At 53.1% G+C, this 20,581-nt stretch overlaps 1 protein-coding gene across 6 annotated transcripts in view; it reads right to left on the bottom strand.

Annotated features, from left to right (window-relative positions):
- Positions 1-20,581, bottom strand: part of ARHGAP26 (Rho GTPase activating protein 26) — a 109,255-nt gene that overhangs the window by 19,234 nt on the left and 69,440 nt on the right. For all 6 annotated transcript variants that reach the window (XR_010744713.1, XM_066329430.1, XM_066329432.1 and 3 more), the window contains 3 exons: positions 10,257-10,416; positions 8,775-8,913; positions 4,547-4,700 (listed from right to left, as the gene is read on the bottom strand). Coding sequence is in view for 5 of the 6 variants with exons in the window: in XM_066329430.1 (XP_066185527.1) it covers positions 4,547-4,700; positions 8,775-8,913; positions 10,257-10,416 (453 nt within the window). In the remaining variant the exon portion in view is untranslated. The remainder of the gene's footprint in view (positions 1-4,546; positions 4,701-8,774; positions 8,914-10,256; positions 10,417-20,581) is intronic.

The following is a 20,581-nucleotide window of genomic DNA, read 5'->3' as shown; positions in this document are numbered from 1 at the left end:
CAAAGCTCAGCAGAACAAGGGCCTGGGAGCACGGGGAGAGGAACTGGAGGTCAGGCAGCTCAAGGACTCACGTCTGGCTGACCACAGCCCCTCTGGATGAGGACAGATGGGCAGGCACAGCACAGCAGCACAGCCTGTCAGCTCTGTCCAGCTCCCCAGGACAGCAACCAGCAGCACTGAAAGGTCTGTCTGCTTCACCTCATGTGCTTTTGCTTTCATGTGTCCCAGCTGATAACTGCCAAAGTTACCTGCATTTCTAAGGGATCATTTTTCCAAAAGAAATCCTCTCCTCTCCCGTTTGATCCATTGCCCCAGCCCTGGAAGTGTCCAAGGCCAGGCTGGACAGGGCTTGAAGCAAGCTGGGATAGTGGAAGTTGTCCCTGTCCAAGGGATGGGAGAGCTCTAAGGTCATTCCAAACCAAAGCAGTTGTTGGGTCCATGATTCTGGGATGCTGCACTTGGATTTGGGATGCTGAAGGAGCACAGGAAGGGAGCAATGGGAGGAAGGTGCAGCATCACCCCAGTCCATGGCTCTGGTGTGCTGTCCCCTGTCCCCCTGCCCCACAGCCACCTGGAGAAGTCCCTGATGGAGACAGTAATTTTTGAAATTTCTTTCATTTTCAGGCATGGAAAGAGAAATGTTCAATTTTAACTGGGATGCCTAATGAAGATTTATTTATGTGGGAATAACCACTCTTCCTTGGAGTAGCTGGGTTATTTTTTTCATGACCACTAGACCTTAGATCTGCTCCTCATTTCTTTCCATACCCACAGAGGGCAAGAAATAGCCATACTTGGTCAGTGAGAAAATGAAATTAAATGCAAATAGACATGTACTAACTCAATCTGTGTTTCCCAAGGTTATTATTTCCCTAAATGCCAAGCCCCTGGGGTGAAGGAGGGGCCAGGGCTGGCAGTGTGGGGGCTCAGCCTGGCCCATGGCCCCATCACCCTGGGCTGAGGGTGAGGATGGGCAGCAGCACTGGGAGCACTGGCAGGCCTGGAGGCAGAGATGAACGTGGGGAGGGTGTGAAACTGGCTGTATCTCCTTGGCTGGAGCCACCCAGTGCCACCCCAGCCATGGCAGGGACACCTTCCTCTGTCCCAGGTGCTCCAAGCCCCAGTGTCCAGCCTGGCCTTGGGCACTGCCAGGGCTCCAGGGGAGCCACAACCACTCTGGGCACCTGTGCCAGCCCTGCCCACCCTGCCAGGGGACAATTCTTGCCCAAAATCCTATAAAACCCTCTCCTACCAGTATGAAGCCATTCCCTTGTCCCTCCCCTGCCCCAGCTGAGGAGCACAGCTCTGCTGGAACACACTGCTGGCTGCCTGCTGAGGAGGATGCTGTCTGCAGGGGCAGGATGAAGACACCCCACAGGATACACAAACCAACGGGACACAGAAACCCAGCTCTGCTCTGGACACAAAGCCCTGCCCAGGGTTTGGTGGCCCTGGTGCTCAGGCAGTGACAGCTCCTGGCACGGGACAGCAGCCCTGCTGACTCACCCGGTACAACTCCTGCCCAGAGCAGTTTTTCCATAAAAATAAACCCAGCCCTAATAAATAAAAATGCATTCCCATCGTAAAAGCCCCACTGGTGGCTGGGGGAAGAGCCTGAGCCTTGCAGCTAAACAATTTCCCTCTGCATTGGAGGCTCTGGACTGTGCTCCAGGAAAAGCAGACCAGGAGCCCATTTCCCTGGGGAGGGGGACAGGGACCAGCACCGAGGTGAGGGACCTCAGCACAGCCACTGCTGCAGGGAGGATGTGACACTTGGGGGAGTTAGGAACTGGCACAGCTCCCAGCAGAGCAGACCTGGGGGACACACGAGCGTTTAGCAGGGAGCCAAGGGCTTTTGTAAACAGAAGCTCAAACAAACATCTCTCATTTCACAGATGGTGCTCACAATTTACAGCTGGCACATTTAAAGGCCACCTCGGACACACGGGCTGCACATGGGACACAAGGAACACCCCAGGCCTGCAGACCTCAACGTGTGCTCTCCAAGGAGCCTCCCCCTGAAACCCACAGGAGTTATTTCCACAGGAATATCAGGACTCCTCAGTAGGAACAAAGAACATCAGCATGCCCCAGCTCTTTTCCCTGCAGTTTGGGGGAGCACAGGTTTTGGTGGGAGCTGCCAGGACACAGCCCCTCCTGAACAGCTCCCCAGCACAGCAGCCCTGCTCCACAGCTAAAAAACTACAGAAAACTGTGAAGAACACAAGAAAAACCCCCAAAGTCCCGAAGCAGACCTCAGGAATAGGTGTCACAGGGCCAGCAGAGGATTTGGCAGTGTTGGAAGGAGCACAAACTCCAAGGCTCCTGCAGACCCTCCCCATGGTCACACACCCTGAGTGTGGCCCTGGTAGCTCCAGGGCAGCACCAGGAGCCCTGGCAGAGCAGCACCAGCCCGGGGCAGAGCGTGTGGCTGCCTGCAGAGCCCACATTTCTCAGCTGCCTGGACAAACAGAAGGGTCTTTATGGGGACATTATCTGGGCAGCCCCGCGGAGCAGCCGGACACTGGCACCATTCACACAGCCTGCCCCTGCAGGGCAGGGCTGGGCACAGACCCACTGCTGCCTGCCCTCCTCACCCTCCTCATCCTCCTCATCCTCACCACTGCACACCCAGCCCCACTGAGAGCAGAACCCCACGGAGATCTCAAAAACACAGCACAGGGAGTGACCTCCACACACATTTAGTCAGAATAAAATCAAGTTAGACGCTTCATTTCTCACTGAGAGATGGGATTGAAGACATTTGATTTAAATATCTGGGGTCACAGAGAATATTTTCCCTGTGGTATCAGCCACCTTAAGATCCATATTTCAACCTTTGGCTCAACACAGACCAAAACCCTGCAGGTTCCTGCACGTGCAGAAATTATCTCATAATCACTGGACTTGGGGAAAAGCACCAAATGGCACCAGCACTGTCAGAGCCACGAGCTGCCAGTGCTGCCCTGCTCAGCCCTGTTCCACTCACAGAACCAAAGGCTCTGTAACTGGCACAAGCACCTGGTTCAGTGCCAGCCTGCTCACCTAATCCCACGGGAACAGCACGGTGCCTCCGCTCCCCAGAGCCTCACACAGCTCTAACTGGGTTATTCTGCTGAATTCCTTTGTAACTTCTGTTAAGAAATAAGTCATTAGGAAAAGGCAACTCTTGGAATCTGAAAAGCTGTGAATTTGGCAATCAATCCTTGTAAGGTCCCAGCAAGACCCAGGCTCACAAACCTCATTCTGTGATAAAACACACCATTTTTATTCCCCTTTGAAGGATAAACTAAAGCCATCCTTGGCTGAGGGAATGGGATGTGACTGATTCCAGAGCTTCAACCAGGCACGGGAGAGAGAAGCATCTTCACTCAGCATGTACTGTATGTAAAACACAGCCTTGATCTGGAGGTTGTCCTACCTTTGGGTGGTCTGTCCTGCCCCACAGCTCTCCTGCTGGGGGAAGATCCCCACGGGGCAGGCACGGCACAGGGCTGGGCACACCGAGGAGAGGCTGGGGCTGCTGCAGCTCAGGCTTTAGTGGCAGGAGGATGATGAGGAAGCAGAGCAGATGGTGAAGCTGGATGAAGCCTGTGTCTATTGCACACTTACCTTCCTGCCTGGGAGAGCCATCCCAAAGGCTGGAGTGAGAGCTGCACCTCAAACCCCAGCCCAGCCGAGGCAACAGCATCACCCCAACCCAGCACCGAGCCCCCAGAGCCACCCAGCTACCCCAGGCACGGCCCTGCCTGCCCTCAGGGCACAGGGGCTGCTTTGGGTCAGTGGGATCTGGGGCTGTCTGGGCCCTGGGAGGGGTGGGAAGAACGATGTCCCTGCCCTGGGGTGCTCCGGGAGGGGAGCGGCGTTCCCAACGCCCACCCCGGGGACACCTTCATCCCCTGGACATCTGCTCAGATGAAGCTCCAGGGCGTGCCTAGAGCTTCATCTCCTGGAGATCTGAGCAGATCTTCACATGGCAGGGAGGGGAGCTTCTGTGGGAAAGTGCTGCGGGGCCGGCAGGAAGGAAATTCCCCCAGCGGAGCCGCCGGCGCGCGAGGGGCAGCTTCAGGGACTTCAGAAATATCCCAGCCCTCCCCAGGGAGGCACTGCTAAGGTCACTGCTTTTTCCTTTGAACTTTCCACATGAAGGAAGCAATAGCAGAAGAGACAGCATAGATCTGGCCGGAGATCAACTGTACTGACAACAGTCACAGGATTGAACTGAGAAGAAAAGTCCTTTGTGTGTGTTGGAGTTAGCACCAGATGGGTCGGGCAGAGCTGGGGAGTTCTGCTCCAAAACATTCCACATGGGCAAAACCACCAGGGCTGGAACCGATGGCAGATGTAACCCACAGTTACATCTAATTCCAACTAATTCCACTGCTCAGACCAAGTTAAAAATGGAGGGCAAATGTTCGGTGCCCATTAAAAATTAAAATGTTAAATTGTATTCTTCAGCAAACTGCTGAGGTTGAGAATAAGAAACAACTCTGATTAAAGATTAAGGATGGAGAGTCTATAAAACACTAATTACCATTGTACTTACAGGGAATTTGGCCTGTTGGGCTTAATTACTTCTAGTTCAAGATCACTCGAGTTCAGGCTGGGCTGGGGAGCGCTGTTGGAGTTGAGGAAGCTGTTCACATTTGAAGAGATGACAGATTCCAGGCTGGAGTTGAGGATGCTGTTCCTGTTCTCCTCTAAAAAACACCAAAACCCAAGAATCATCACTGCAGACGAAGTGAAGAGCAAATGGCTGTGAAGGCACTGAGCCTTCCCAGGAAACCCTGAGCCAGTGCAAACAGGGACATCTCCCCGGAGCTCAGAGTCACTTACACACACATTACACACCAAACCACAACAAATACCAGGTACTCTTGGGCTCTTTTGGGTTTAAGATGCAGATACATTTAAATGAACACCTTTTTTAGTAGGAAAAATACACACTTTTCTTAAGGTATTCATATTTTACATTCCTGAAGGTGTCCAAAATGCCACAACCCGAAAGATACTGAAATATAAGAATGTTCAGGAATGGATTTGTGTCACTGAAATCAGCTCCCAAGGGATGGAGTGTTTGGGTGACAGAGTAGGACAACATCTTAGATCAGGAACAGGGCAGATCACCCAGCTAAAGCTGCTTCAACCTCACCTTTGGCACCAACTACTGTTTCTCCTTCCTAGTCATCTCTGAAGGGGGAAAAGGATGGGTCTCTGCTCCCTTTTGGCTCAGCCCCTTTGAATGCAGAGCAGCAGTGGAGCAGAAGCTTGCCTTTGGATCTGATCTGGAATGGGCTGTGCTGGGCAAGCCCCAGCGCTGGGGAGTGCTGCCACTGCCCTGCTGACAGACCAGGGGTCTCAGAGATCCCATCTCCCTCCATCCCAGCTGTTGAGAGACCTCCCCACCGTTTGTGGAGCACTGACAATGTTGTGCATCTCAACCACAGCACGGTCCTCTCCTCAGGTCACCCAAAATCCCATTAACTCATTTCCAGGAGATGCCTTTGCCATTGGAGCAGTAATTGCAGTTGTGAGAAGCAATTAGCAACACTGATGGCAGCCCCGGGAAGAGAGGCTGCTTCTGGGATGCTGCTTTCCTGAAGGACAGGCACCAGCTGGAAAACACAGAGTCCTACTTCAAGGATTCTTCCTTCCAAAATTATTTTTCCAGTGCACAATAACACTGTGCAAACTACCACCCAAAAGCACGTAGTGGTAGGGAGTCCTTGCTCTCAATCACTTCAAATTCCACCTCTTTTTGAGTGAGGAGAATGTGCAATATTCATTTGTATCCTGTGCACAAATAAAAGGGGGTAAAAGAGTGGAAGAGGAACTCCAGGGTTGTGTGAAAGGTTAATCCTGAGCACACAGCAGAAAGGAACTGCCTTTAAAAGGAGGGTTGTCTTGGGGCAGCTCTGCCACCACTCCAAAGGGAAATGCCACATCAGCCAAAGGATTGTGGCTGTCCAGAGCAGAGTCCAAGGCTCCTTGTCCTGCTCCTTCTCTGGAGCTGCTGCATTTCCCAGCTACCTGGACAGAATCAGCACCTGCAGGGCAGCAGGACAGGGTTTGGTTTAGCTCAGGTTGTGCTTATTTTCAAAGATGAGCCAAGGATGATGATCCTGAAACTGGATTTCATTAATTTTCATCTGCAATGAGCCACCTTGGGAACAAGCTGCATGGACATTTCTCTGTCCCCAGCTCTGAGAAAGCTGAACCCTCAGGGCTCAGAGGGCACTAGCACCATGTGATGAAAAAGATGATCCATGCAGGAGACAAAGAGGGAAAAGTGAAGAAAAGCAGAGCACTGACCTCCACAAATACTGCCAGGCAGATGTGATAGCCAGCAGATGAAAAAAGAAAGAAATTCAGGTGTCTGAGGAACCTAAAAACCCGCAATCCCTCTTGTTTTGCCTCTGCCAGAGCAGGTTTTAGGCAGCCCACGTGAACAGAGCTGGCCAAGTGCAGTGCCTGTGCTGAGCCCCAGGCCCCGAGGAGCTGACTGAGCCCCTAGAGTGCACTGACACCAGCTCATTATCTGCAAACATCTCCTGCCCAAGGCTGAAGGCTGGGAATAAGCTCCATAAGCTTGGCAGCTCACAGTGGATTGTCCCTCTAATCCCCAGAGCAGCCCACGAGCCAAGAGCTCGAGTCCCCATCAGCCACAGAACTGAGCCTCAGCCCAAGGGGAAGGGAGAGCAGTGGCAGATTCTGAAACTCCTGCCTTATTTGATTTCCTCCTTTTTAAAAGGCTGAAGCTGTACTTTGCTTCATGTTTTTGAAAGCTCATATGAAGGATCCTCTGCTGGAAGATTTGATTTGTTCTTACAGCAACAAGAGCAGAGCTGCCCATCAGCTCAAGAGCATTTCCAGCAGGCAGAGAAAAGAAGAGCCTCTGACCCCTTGCCCAAATTTCATTATTTCTAGTGGGAAGTCAGGCAGGCAGAGCCACTGGAGCCTCAGCAGAGCCTTTGTCTCCAGGAACAATGTGCTGGGGCAAGGCTCTGCCCAATAACTGATCCAGGGCACTTTGGTGACAGTGACTCCAGGCACCAGAGAGGGGATGACAAAAGGACTGATAAGGAACAAAATGGTGTTTGCTGTGTTGGTGACATTTGTGTCACAAGAGCTACTCCCTGGGTCAGATGTGGCTAAAAATGTAAATGTTTAACAACAAAATAATCACTACAATCATAGATTAATCACGATTATCTAATCTGCTCCCTGTTGAACATGGTAGTTTTTGACTTAGTCACAGATTGGTATGATAATGCTACTGAAAAATCTTAGAAAGATATGGGACTTTGATGAATAGATTTCAAGTGATGGAAAATCCACTGTCCCACTCCACTTTATTTCATGCCAAACGGCTCCCAGTCTTAAAAAATGTGCACCCTGCTCCCATTTAAAATGTTTCTAGCTTCAATTTCAACTTTCAGTTTCTGTGGTGCTCAGCTGGGCTTGAGCTGCTGACTAAGCCCTTGTGCTTCACCCTAAGAACCTTGGTCTGTCTCCAGACCAGTAAGGAAGGAAAGGAAGAAGAAAAGAAGAAGAAGAAAGGAAACCTCACATATTTCTCGTGATGTGCAGCAGGGAAGGCAAGCAAAACAGCAGTGACTTCCCAAAGACACAGGAGGAGGAAAACCAAGAAAATGTTGCTTCACAGGGGAATAAATAAATGCAGAAATAAAGAAATGAGCTGAGTTCCTCTCCCAGGCACGGGGAGGATGGCACACAGAAGCTCTGGCCGCCTTGGAGAGCCCGGAGGCTGACAAGCCACTGCTTAGTTAGCAGCAAATAAATTACTGGGCTGAAAGTTTTGATATTTGAGGCTGCACCGAGAGTCGTCCCACACCATTTCCAGAGCACGCTCTGGGGCCACCACTGCTTCCTCAAACCCACGCGGAGCTTTCCACCACCCACCCAAAGGAGAGCGCCTGCTAATTAACAGTAACTCAATCACACAAACCCACGTGTTTTGAGAGTCAGCAAAGTCCACTTTGTGCACCCTGGGGAGCTGGCTGTCCCCAGCCCTGCCCTGCTCCTCGCTCCACTTGTGTTTGTCCTGCTCACCAGGAGATTCTCCTGCTCCTTTACCAAACTGGGAGAGCTCCCTGTGTGCAGCTGGCTGCAGGAGCACATGGGGAAAAGAACCACAGGGCTGGGAATTGGCTTTACTCTGTAACACGAAACAACAGCTTGAGCAGACACATTTCTGCCACCCCACGAGCACGGCTGGGCCCTTGGCTCTTTCACCCGAATATCTGGAGCACCAATTAGTGACAGAAATGGAAAGATGAGCTCCGACAGTTTTAAACTGCCGTGGCACATAATCCTCAGGAAAATGCCGACCCTCCCGGCCGAGTTTTCCTGTCTGTAAAAGGCAAAGTGCCCGAGGGCATCCCAAAAGGGCCACTCTGCGGGGACCCGGGGATGGCCGCCCTGGCCACAGGTGTGGCACCCTCGTCCCCGCAGCTGATGGCAGCGATGACGGGCCCAGCAACATGAGAAGGGGACACGCAGGGGCCCGTCAGGCGGGGAGGGGACAGCAACACTTTATCCCGAGCTAAGGCAGCCCCACGCAGAGCCCCGGTTCAGGGCTTGGACGCCAGCAGAGATTCCACCGCCCGCCAAGGCGACAGCGCAGGAAACCGAAGCCTGGCGTGGAATCATCCCTTCCACGGAGAGCAGGAAAACCGCACGGGAATGGCACGGGAATGGCACGGGAATGGCAGTGTGCCAGGCAGGATCAGGAGGGCCGGGAGGGCACTCACGCTTCTCGTTGGGCTGGGGTGTGTGGAAGAGCGTCAGCGGCCGCTCGCTGCACGACGGAGGCTTCGACTCCGTGCTCTTCTTGCGGGATAACAGCAGCTGCGAGTTCGACGCCGGCGCCTCTGGCACCGTGTTAAAGATCTGGGAAAAACAACAAACAAGTTGTTCTTTGGCATCGCCCCGTGGAACAGGACAGCTGCCCACCTGCCCGGGCTGCACGGCTCCACAGCGCAGCCCCTGAGGAAGACGAGCGCCCGCACCAGGGCGACGCTTTGGGATAGATCCCTAAATTCCACATTCCCACTCTGTCCGCGCTCCTTTTTGACACCCAAGATGCACAGTGCCGGCTGTGAAGAGCCCTGGCACTCTGCTGACTTTTTGGGGGTGCAGGTGATGGTGAGCAGCCCAGACGGGGCAGGCAGTGTCCCCCCTGTGCCCCCCACTGCGGGACCCCGGCGCCCACGCTCCCACGGCTGCACACCGGCTTGGGAAAGTCTCCGCAACTTCCAGCCACAGCTGTCAGAAAACTGAGTAATCACATTTTTCTCAAGGGGATAAAATTCTAAAACTGCACGAACCCAAGGAGCAGCAGCTTTGCGGGTTGCTGATATTTGGTTATGGATTGTTCCTTTTCTGGACCCCCAGGCTCAGACAAGGGCAGTGACCCCTCCAGACCAGCTCTCTCAAAGTCTCTGTCCATTGCTAGAGTCATTAAACCCACTCCTCAGTGTCCTTCCTGCTCTATCTGCCCCTGCCAGACAGACAACTGCATGGCCAGGCCTCCCCAACAGGAAAAGCACATGCTGGCACAGCTCTCTGCTCAAGACAGAACTGGATGTGGACTCAGAGCTGTGAAGCCATCCCAGCCAGGGCAACCTGGTTTCTACTTCTGCCTTCGCTGCCCAAATGCACAAATCTGTTACTCCTCTCCAATCAAAACCAGACTAACAAAAGATCCTAATCAGGGAACTGGCTGCATTTAGAAGAAAATGGGTTGTTTTTTTTAGCCAGGACCTCGGCCCCACTGAGCCACCACTGCTCCACTGACAGACCACAACAGCCATGGCCAACAAACACAAATGCATCAGGATCCAGATCAACATGCTGGATAAAGCCAGCACTTGGATAAACCTGGATTTAGTCAGCAAAGCAGGAGCCAGCCAAGGTGCACATATCTCTGGTTTGCTTGGAGTTCATCTCTCTTGAAACCAAGGACAAATTCCCATTAAACAGTGGGAAGGGGGAGAAAGGCAATTTCTGTGCTGCAGACACAGCCATGCTGACTCACCCTGGGATGACCATAAACAAGCTACCAGCAGCTCTGGTTACACAACTACAGCCCAAGAAAGGTGCCAGCTGCCCTCTCCCTGGCACAGCCCCACCGTGGTGCCACTGGCCACGGGCAGAGAGGGCTGCCACGGGCAAAGGGAGACCAACTCCTTTCCACGAACTACTGACACGAAAGCAGCAAGGGAAGCCATTACCTTCTCATGGTTTTCTATTAAAATTTCAATCACAATGTTCTGGAATTTGATGTCCATAATGGCAGCGACCGTTTCCTCTTGAGGTCGAAGCAGCGTCGGCCCAAACACCACACCCAGATTAGCAACAGTCATCAGGTTCTGCTTGTGATTATCTGCAACTCTGGGAAAGGAAAAAAAAAAAGAGAAAGAAACTGAAGTAGGTGATGGAACTAATCCACAGGGAACCCCCTTCCTGCCTTCCCTGCCTCGTGGCTGGCACAAGGCTTACAACGCTGTTTACATTTTTCACGCTCCTGGTGAGCTCCTTGAAGGCTCAGCCATGTGGAAAAGTACAAATTTAACTGTTGTGTTCCTGGAGACCTTTCAGCCTCCATGAATTGACTAATCCCACAAAACCTCAACCCCACGCCAGCCACTGAGCCTCATGCTGCAAACCACTCCCAGGAAAACATCTTGAATCATTAATGCTCAAAGCCCTTCTGAAAACAAATTGTTGGACCTCTGACACACGCTGCTCTCCAGCTCAATGAGTGACCTCATATGTTCCAAAGGCCAATTCCTTCCCAGCCATTCCAGCAGCAGAGGTCAGTCCCATCTGGCCCGGCCAGGCTGGCTGGGAGGCCAAGATGGGGCTTTGCCCCCAGATCCCACGTGTTCCCTTCTCCCTGGCACCGGGACCCCACACGAGATGGGACACAGGGACATCCAAGCCTTCTTGTCCAGGACACAGGGACATCCAAACCTTCCTCCTCACCACCTCCACCTCTTTTAGCTCTTTAGAGGGCACAGCCCAGCTCAGCAAAGTGAAGCAGCTCACACTGAGGATGTGGCACCCTGGTCATGGTGTTTGAGAGGTTGCTCTGGAGCAGCTCCAGTTGGAACCTGATCTCAGAGGTGTAAAGCCCTAGAGGCACTTTATGGGATGTGTCCTCTTCTCAGCCTCACCCCGAGGGGACACAGCAACAGGGACACAGGCAGGTGTCCCCTGGCCATGCTGAGCCCTGGCTGAGGCTGGGACAGAGCTCACCAGGTGCCCTGGACACTGCTGAGTCACACTGGGGACACGTCCATGGCACCTGGGACCTGTGGTACAGCCCTGTCTCCAGGAACCTTTCTTGTGGTTTGCTCCTGACCTCTTCAACCAGGAACTGTGATGCCTTCAGGCTGTGTGCTCACACAGCTGTAGCCTGAGAGGGTTTTAGTGTCTTTTCCTTCACTTTTTCTCCCGTTTCCCTGGACAAATGCAGCAGGCCAGCACACACTGAGGCTCACTTGCTGGACTGACCCTAAAATTTATTGCCAGGAGTTTCTACCATTGATCTTAGGGTCAAGACATTTGTGTGCAAGCTCAGCATATTTCAGCACACTGCAAGCTCAGGCTGGCTAAAAAGAAAAGATGCTTTCCATCCTTTTCCACCCAAATCTCACCTGAACCAGCAAGGAACTCATCCCTACATCCAGCTCAGGCAGCAGACAGGGGCCTCATCACAAGGGGGGCTCAGGGCTGCTGTCCTAGCTGCCCCCAAGAGCAGCATCAGCCCTCCTCACTGCCTGGGCAAGAAGCCTCACGCTGGTGCACATCTCATCCCAGGAGAAGAGGCAGAGCTGTCCCTCCACTGAGTGTGCCTGGGACCCAAGCTGAGAGTGGGGAGGTGCTGCCCAAAGCCCTCGGGAGCTGGCAGGACCTCCCCCTTACCCGTAACTCCCCCCCTGCCAGGAAGCTCTGAATATTTGATGGCAGCCTGCGGGAAATCTCCGCTGTCAGTAAATGCCAGATGGGCTGCCCCAGAGATGACAGCCTCAGCAGAGGGGACACAGTGCTGCTCACACTGCCACCCAGCCAGGCTGGCCATCCCCACCCCTGGGCGGGCACAGAGCTCTCCCCATCCTCATCCTCATCCTCATCCTCACCCCAGCCAAGAGCTCCCCAAGCTGCTCATGGCCAAGCCAGCAGCACCGAGCTGGGAGGGGAGACAAACTCTCCTTAGGGAGTCACAACCTCATGGAGCAGCAAGGAAGGCAGAACAAGTCCAATAGGAACCAATACATACTAAATAACATTTACATGGGGATTCAAACCTACCCCCCACCCAAACCACTCACAAATCCCAGTGACAGTTTTGCATTGCAAAATTGCATTTCAGACACACTTCACATGCTCCTAATTGGATATGGAAAAACGCAGCTGCAGCCCAAATGGCTTTCAAAAGCACTAATAAAATAATAATTTTAATGATCTTCTGTGGTTAGTAAAACAATGTTCATTTATAAAAAAACACAACGGAATTGATCTAAGTCGCACAAAATTAGGTGCCTCCATTTCTCATTACCGTTACCATGTCCTACATCACTCTAATAAATTGCACTGTCATCAGCTCATTACAGGGAGGCAGCTGAGCGTGGTCCTGGTAATTATTTCAGACTGGGCTATTAATGGCTGCCCAGGCAGGACATGGTCCCACAGCACCAGCCACGGGCCTGCCCAGGGGCTGCCCACCCACCCCAGGGTGCTGGCCCTCACCTCCACCACCAAACCCCTCCTCAGTCTACTTCACTTAGCCTCTGAAAGTTTGGGAGCTGTTCTGCAGCTCTGCAATCCGGCTCCTTTCTGGAATAAAGCTCGGTGGCACGTGAACTCCTGCTCTGCAGCCCAGGTACTTTTCCAGCAATAGCTATCCCTGTGCAGGGTCACCACAGCCACACTCCAAAACATGATTCACCCTTCACAGCCTTCAAATTCCCCATCCATTACCCACAGGATAATTCACTCTAAATTATACCTCTTCATCATCCTTTGTACTAGGAAATAACGCCACAGTTTCTAAAGATGGGTGCTCTCAGCCCAAAGTGGGCTTAATGCCCCAGCTGTTCAGCAGGGACTGTCAGTGCCATTCCTGAGCTGCTCTTTAGAAGTTTTCCAAGCAGTCACTGTATTTTCCTTTTAACCTGCTGTTTCTTTCCGGCCCTTGATGCACTCTGAGAGAACTGCACTGTTGTTCATTTCTGTGGGTCCTTTTTCTGCTCCCCACTTTACAGGAGTCACTTCCAGCACAGCAGAAAGCAACAACTAATGGAGGAACATGCAGACTTCACTCCACTCTTGCTCAGGGCTCACAGTGGGCCAGGCTGTCACTGGATTTGGGACTTTTTTGGGCTGATCCTTCTCCTGGCAGCACACAATGGTTCCCACCATGGTTCCCACCATGGTTCCCACATCCCTTGGGGATCAGCAGGAGATCAGCCTGGGGCTGAGGGACACACAGAGCCCCTTGCCCAGGGGGATGTCTGTGCCCAGCCTCCCCAGCCAGCAGCTCCACCAACACCTGACCCACTTGGTGCTGACCCAGCAGCCCTGCTGGCCACTGGCACCTCCTGTGCCACTGGCACTGAGCCCTGCCATGCCCTGGGGACAGCCCAGGCAGCTCTGTCCCCAAGGCCATCCCCTGGGGTGTCCCTGGGCACTGCTCACTTCTCACTCCCTTTGGGCAAAACAAAGGAGAGCAGGAGCGGAGAAAATCCATGTTGGGTGTTAAATTAGATTACAGCCAGGTTGCCTGGATACTGTATAATCACTGCCATGACCAAACACGATTTAACACGGGGTAATTGGTAGCCAAGGTTCAGTGCAGGGGAAGCAGGGAACAGTAAATATTCCAGTGTGGTCGGAGCTCCAGTGGGTGCCACAGGAGCTCCTGGCTCTGCTCCCACAGAACTCCTGCCTCCCGTGTCTGGAATGACTTCCTACATGTATTTTATAGATGTGTTTATCCATGTGCATAAACTGCTGTGTGTGTATTTTATAGATAAACACCTATTTTATATACAGAATGCGTGGATCTGATCCTCAGACAAAAGTGCCGTTATTAGTTCAAAGATCTTTCCCGATTCAGAACAAAATCTCTGAGCAAAAAAAAAAAAAAAAAAACACCTGAAGGGAACAAAAGGAAAGTCTGGAGTGTTTCTATTTCCATGCCTGGGACAAACCTTTGCAATCAAAGTGCTTGCTGTGGCTGGCCTAGCAAGTCCTCACAGGATGGAAAATAATGCAGCTCATTCCTCTTGCCACAGGTAAAAATCCATCTCCTGTCTGCCACGACCAGTAGAGCTTCTGTTTAACGTGAAAAGCCAATCACACAGAGCCCTGCAATCCCCAAATTATTCAGGCTGCTCTGGGTAATTCGATAGAAATTCAACACCTCTGACTGTGGACACACAGGGAAGGTAAAAAGTAGAGGGAGCAGAGGCAGCAGCACATTGGGTGGAGAGGCACCTGTGGCACCAGAGCCACCAGCCTTGTTCCCACAGAGTGTGTGCAAAGAATCATGGAATCATTGAGGTGGGAAAAGATCATGGAGCCCAAGTGTTCCCCCAGCACTGCCAAGGCCACCACTAAGCAACAGCCTCATCTACACAGTTTGAAATCCCTCCAGCAAAGGTGACTCCACCACTTCCCTGGGCAGCCTCTGACAGGGCTGGACAACCCTTTCAAGGAAGGAATTTCCCCTAATATCCAACCTGAACCTCCCCTACTGTAACTTGAGGACACTTCTTCTTGTCCTGTCACTTGTTACCCAGGAAAAGAGGCTGACTCCCACTCACTGCCTATAACCTCCTGTCAGGGAGCTGTGGAGAACCAGAAGGTCCCTCTTGAGCCTTTTTATCCAGGCTGACCCCTTTTCCCAGCTCCCTCAGCTGCTCCTGGTGCTCCAGCCCCTTCCCCAGCTCTGCTCTGCCTCTGGACATGCTGCAGAAATGCCCCTGGGGCAGCAGAGCCCCTGCCCGGGGAGGCTCACAGCCCCCAGCCCTGTAGGCTGGACAGACAGACAGACACACAGACAGGGCAGCCTGAGCACACACAATTGGGGGCATTTATCAGACACAATCTAATGAGTTCTGGGAAATGTTCCTGGGTGCATTTAACTCATCCCTGCACATTATGGAGTTTAATTGGGCTGTGGCTGATGAGCGCAGAGGTGGAGAGGGAAGAGGGGCTGGGCTGGCCACCACTCAGCTTCCCCCCCGTCCAAGGGGCTGCTGGAGCTGTGTCCCCAGAGATGGTGGCCCTGCAGCTCCCTGGGGATGACTCACTTCTCACTCAGACCCATGGTGGGTTTCCCAGCCTCGGGAATGTGTCTGATGCCTGGGAACACAGCAGGTGTTTATTGCAGGAATGTTGTGATTGGCACCCAGCACAGAGCTGGTGAAACCAGTGATGCAATTCCAGCTGCAGCAGCACCCACTGGTGTCCCAGACAGTTAAATCAATCAATCACACATTCCTAAATCGTTCCTAAAAGGCACATGTGCACGGGAGGAGGTGACAGGGACACTGCTCTGCAGTGGCTGCTGGCAGACTGCTGAGGAGAAGCAGGGAGCACAACCAGCTCTGCTTTATCCTGTGTTCAAAAGCCACGTGGATGTGGCACCTGGGGACACGGTGGCCTTGGCAGTGCTGGGGGAATGGCTGGAGATGATGATCTTAGTGGGTTTTTCCAGCTTTAAAGAGTCCATGGTTCTGAAGCCGGAGGACAGAAACATCACATTCCACATTGCCCCACCATCCCTCCATCCCTCCTGGTCATGGAGGCTCTGGACACACCAGCACTCCTCAGGCTGCTCTGGATGCAGGGAGCTCTGCAAGGGCCACAGGAGAACACTGGGCTCACTGAGCCCCACTGTGGGAATTGGGAACACCGGGAATGTGACAATCCCTGCGGTCTGCAGGGCTCACAGCTCCACAGCTCCCCCAGCCCCAGAGCGGAGAGCCCAGCCTGAGGAATGCACATGGAGGCCAGCAGATCCAGAAATAGGACAGATCACCCTGACAAAACCTCCCAGTGAAGACAAGGGGAAACTCGCTGAATGCAAAACCCTTGCTGCTGTTGGCTTCCCTGCTCAGCTGGGACCAAACCTGTGCCTGTGCACTGATTCCGGGCGCTCTGACTTGCTCCGACAAGACTGGCTTTTTCTCCCGGGTGGATCTGGCCACAGCTGGATGCTTGGGTTCACTCCCAGGGAAAAAAAAAAAAAAAAAAAAGGGGCTCATGTTGCACTGAGAAGACACCGAGGCCAAATGTGAGGTTGAGTATCAGCGAGCCAGATCAGCACGAATACCAAACGTGCTGCGGCTTGCAGGGAAACACGCAGGGAGCTCAGCCCTGCTCCAGCTCAGCCTTCCCAGAACGAGCCAGAGGGGTTTCCAAAGCCGTCCTCTCCAGCTTTGGGCAAGCTGAGCTTGAGGGGGGATCTCAGAGCGACCCCAGCCCTGCTCACCAACCCTCAGCCCAGGGCTGAGCGGCACCAAGCTGGCACATTCCCTGTGCCCGCCACGGCAGCACTGAAGGTTTCCACTGACACTCTGGTGAAAAGCACAGGCACGGCCAGAGCTGATGTTAAATGTCACCATGGTGACATTTCCACCTGCACAAACACAGCCAGCAAAGGGGCCTCAGGCTCAAACGCCCCTGAGGATGGGGCTGGAACAGGACCTGCCGTGGCTGCAAACTGTGCCACTGCCACCCCGCTGCCAGCCCGGCACCTCGGCACAGCCCTGCTGCACAGGCAGACCAAAACCAGACCTCACTGGTGCTGCCACACTGCAATAACAAAGCCACAGGGCCAGCAGGGCAAGGAGAGCCCCACGCAGCAGGTCTGGGTGAACAAGGAATCCTTTGAAAGAGCCGCCGCCACGGCAAAGCGCCGCGCCGGAGTCTCCAACCTGCTGCATGGAAAACAGCCAAAGTCAACGGGCTCCCAGAGAGCCTCCCAGCAGCAGAGCACTGGGGTGAGCAAGTGCAGCTCCCACATCCCCACAGGGAACCATTCCAAGCCAGAGCCACGTGCGGGAGGTGCCCAGTGCACACCTGCACCTCCGCAGCGCAGTGCCCATAGGGAAGGGCGACAGACGGGGGGTTGACCTTTTTTTTTTTTCCTTAGAGGTATTTTGGAGCTCATTCACTTCACAAAGGCAAAGTTGGAGCTCATCCCTCCAAAATACTGAATTCCTAGAAGATGGTGTTGGAAGAAAGGGAATATAGGAATGAGCAGCTTTCAGAATTAATGATGTGAACAACAGCAGGAGAACGGCTTCTCTCGCCTTCGCCAGTGGGACAAGGGTTTGCCCAAGGACTGGAAACACCCCTCATTCCCCTAGTTCTGTGCCCCCTGCCACATGCACGTGGGTTGAACAAGATGGCCTTTCAGTGTCCCTCCCAACCCCAACCTTTCTGTGATTCTGCAGGCCAAGGATCACTCAAGATCCTGGCAAAAACTGCAGCCCAGTGATAACTTGGCAATGTTGATTTCCTTTCTTCTGCTGAAAGACTGTCTGACTAAATTCTTTCTAAATGAGTTTGGTTCAGTGCTGGGTCTGTTCACACAGAGCAGTCAAGGGATGTGCTCATGAGGACATCTCCATCCCACTCTGTCTGCGAGGATGGCGCAGACAGCACCAGGGAGACTCCAACCAGTCATTGGAAATCTTCTGCTCGTTCTCGGTTCAATCTCTTTCCATACCCAGTTTCAGTTTCACTGTGATAAACAATTAAAAAGAATCCAGATAATTATGTGCTATCAACAACCTCGACCCAACAACACCAAGTTCAGACACAAGCCCACAAGAATTCACACCTGAGGAATGCAAAATGCCTGGTGCTGCCCCTGGAGATGCAGGAGGAGCTCAGCAGAGAGCTTCAACCACAGAAACTCCACAGCAAACCCAGCAGCTGCTTTGTTACGAGCTGCTAAATCATCCTGGCAGGCTGGTGATGGCAGCTTTAGTCCAAGATCCCCATTACCCATCTCCAGACTCGAGTCTTGTGCAGGATGTGGGTGCAAAAGAACCTGACGAGGGACTGCAGGCTCTGGGGCACATTCCCCTCCAGCCAAAAACTGGAGAGCCTGCATAAACTATGAGGACCTTTCAGAGAAGCATGGAAGGAAAAGCTACCAGCACCCACACAGCTGCTCCAGGGACAATCCAGACAGAGGGGGTTAAAAGTTCATTTGCAGAAGCAGAGCAAAACCTTCTGCTAATTTACACATTACAGGAAGCCAAGCCCAAAAAACCCAGCGAGCACCTACAGGGCTTTTTGTGGTGGTTTGTAATTCTGCAGAATCTTACATTAAAAACAAAAGCAGAGGAGTGAGAGGGAGGCAGAGCTGGCAAAGGCAGGCACGGAGTGCTGCAGGGCTGTCTCGCCTCTGCGGAAGCATCACCAGCTCCTCCACCAAAACACAGGAGGGAGAGGAGAGCAAAGGGGAAACCCAAGGTGCTGCTCTTCCCCACAAGGCTCTGGCACCTCCAGAGCACAAATCACAGAATCATGGACCAGCAGAATGGGTTGGGTTGGAAGGGACCTCAAAGCCCAACTCATTCCAACTCGGGAAAAAGGAAAAGGGGTAAAAGGGCACAGCATGAACCTGAGCCAGGACAGCCAAGCCCCAGGCAGGATTCTCCCAGCTCCTGCAAGGCAGCACGTGCCTACAGGAGTCTCCTTCCATGTCCCCTCCCTCTGCTATCCATAGGAGCACCCAGATCCTTTGGGTCACTTGAACTCCAGGGTTTTGCCTGGATCCAGCACTGCCACGATCCAAAAGGAGCAGAAACAGGCACTGGGCATAAAAATGGCCTTCCCAAAGGCAGCAAGGAGGATCACTGCCTGGCCCAGCCACGACACAGCTCCCCATTTGCTCCTGGCACCCAAATCAGGCGAGCAGCACACGGCAGCCCAGCACCTCAGAGGCCTCAGTGGCTAGTGGAAATTTCCAGAACGTCCTGGACAAGAATGACTTACTGGAAGCAATACATAAATCAAGCAAATGAATAGTTACCAGACAGCAGCATAAACAGCTGCCACGGGGATGAAATCAGACCTGCTGTGCCAAGAGGCGTCAGCTCCTTCGCCGGCTGCACCTTGGGGGGAAACAGCCACAACAACCCGAGGGAAAAGCACATTCCTGGGGGAGCTGCCACCCCTGGCCCTGCACTGCTGCCCTGCCGGGTTCCTGGGGCTGCTGGGCACTGTGGCACCGTGGTGGGCACCAGAGCAGCTCCTGCAGGGCAGCGCAGCCCCGAGCACGGCTGCCCCACGCCGAGCAAAACGAGCCCTGGTTGTATTTTTAGGCAGAAGACCTGGAGGAATTTTCTCTTCTTGTCCTTTGCCAGCAGTCCCTGGTGGAGCAGAGGGCCCTGTGAACGCTCCAGGCTCCGTGTCCAGCCCCTGCCCCGTCCAGGGCTTTGCTGGATCCACATCAGCAGCAGAGCCCATGGAAACCATCGCCTCGATCAGCAGCAAACAATTTGTGCAGCAGATAACAATCGCTGTCATCTTGGTTAAAACACGTAAACTAGAAAACACCACCACAGCAAAACCAAAGGGAGCCAGGAGGTGTTGGCCAGGCCACAGCTGGGAGTGATTAGAGATAATTAATTCTGCTAAATACACGTACACACGGCTCGGCTGCAGCCTCCCCACGGCCTTGACCTTGGCACACGGGCAGGGGCTGCCTGGATCAGGGCTCCGTGGGGCAGTGGCAGCAGAGCCAGCCCACACAGGGGCCTGGGAGCCCCACAGAAGGGGAATGAGCCTGGCACCATCTGTGCTGGAGTACCCCGAGTCGCTGCCACGAGAACAAAGCTCAGGTGTCAAATTATGGCCGTGCAATAATGAAAATAATTCCCTAAATGCTTGAAATATAATCAGAGTGAAATCCCCGTGCTCTGCACCTCCAGAGTATTGACTCCTGGGTGAGAAAGTACATTACAAAAGAAGGAGGAGAGACATGGGATGATATTGCAGCTCCACTAACAAAAATGGCAATTTTCTGCAACCAGCTCCACTCCAGCAGCACCCTTGGCACAGCCACCACCAGCCTGGCAGCATCACAGGCACCTTGTTTCATTTTGACTTATTTGGCATTAAAACAAATTGGTTTAATCAAAGAATCCCAGAGTGCTCCAGGCTGGGAGACTAAAAGGAGCAGGGATGGGACTGCTCCTGCTCTCTGGGACAGAATGAACAACTGCCTGGACATCTGCACACGAGGCAGAAGGCAGCACAAATGCGCTTGGAGATGCAGTAAGAGGCAGAAATCAAAATAATTCTCTATCAAAATGCCCCTCGCCCTCTACGCTGTCTGTGCCTGTCTCTGAGATTTGTCCTGTCCCTCCTCTGTGGGCCAGGACAAATAATTAATACTCCTCAGTATTAATTACTGTTAATAAAACCTGCAGCTTCCCCACAGGAGGAGCCCCACATCCCCCATCAGTGCAGCAGAGCACGTACACCCCAAAAACACAGAAGTCAGAAACCACCCAAGACAGGC

This window comes from Sylvia atricapilla, chromosome 14 (genome assembly GCF_009819655.1).
Source record: "Sylvia atricapilla isolate bSylAtr1 chromosome 14, bSylAtr1.pri, whole genome shotgun sequence".
Lineage (NCBI taxonomy): Eukaryota > Metazoa > Chordata > Aves > Passeriformes > Sylviidae > Sylvia > Sylvia atricapilla.
This window is presented reverse-complemented; position numbering and strand designations above follow the sequence as displayed.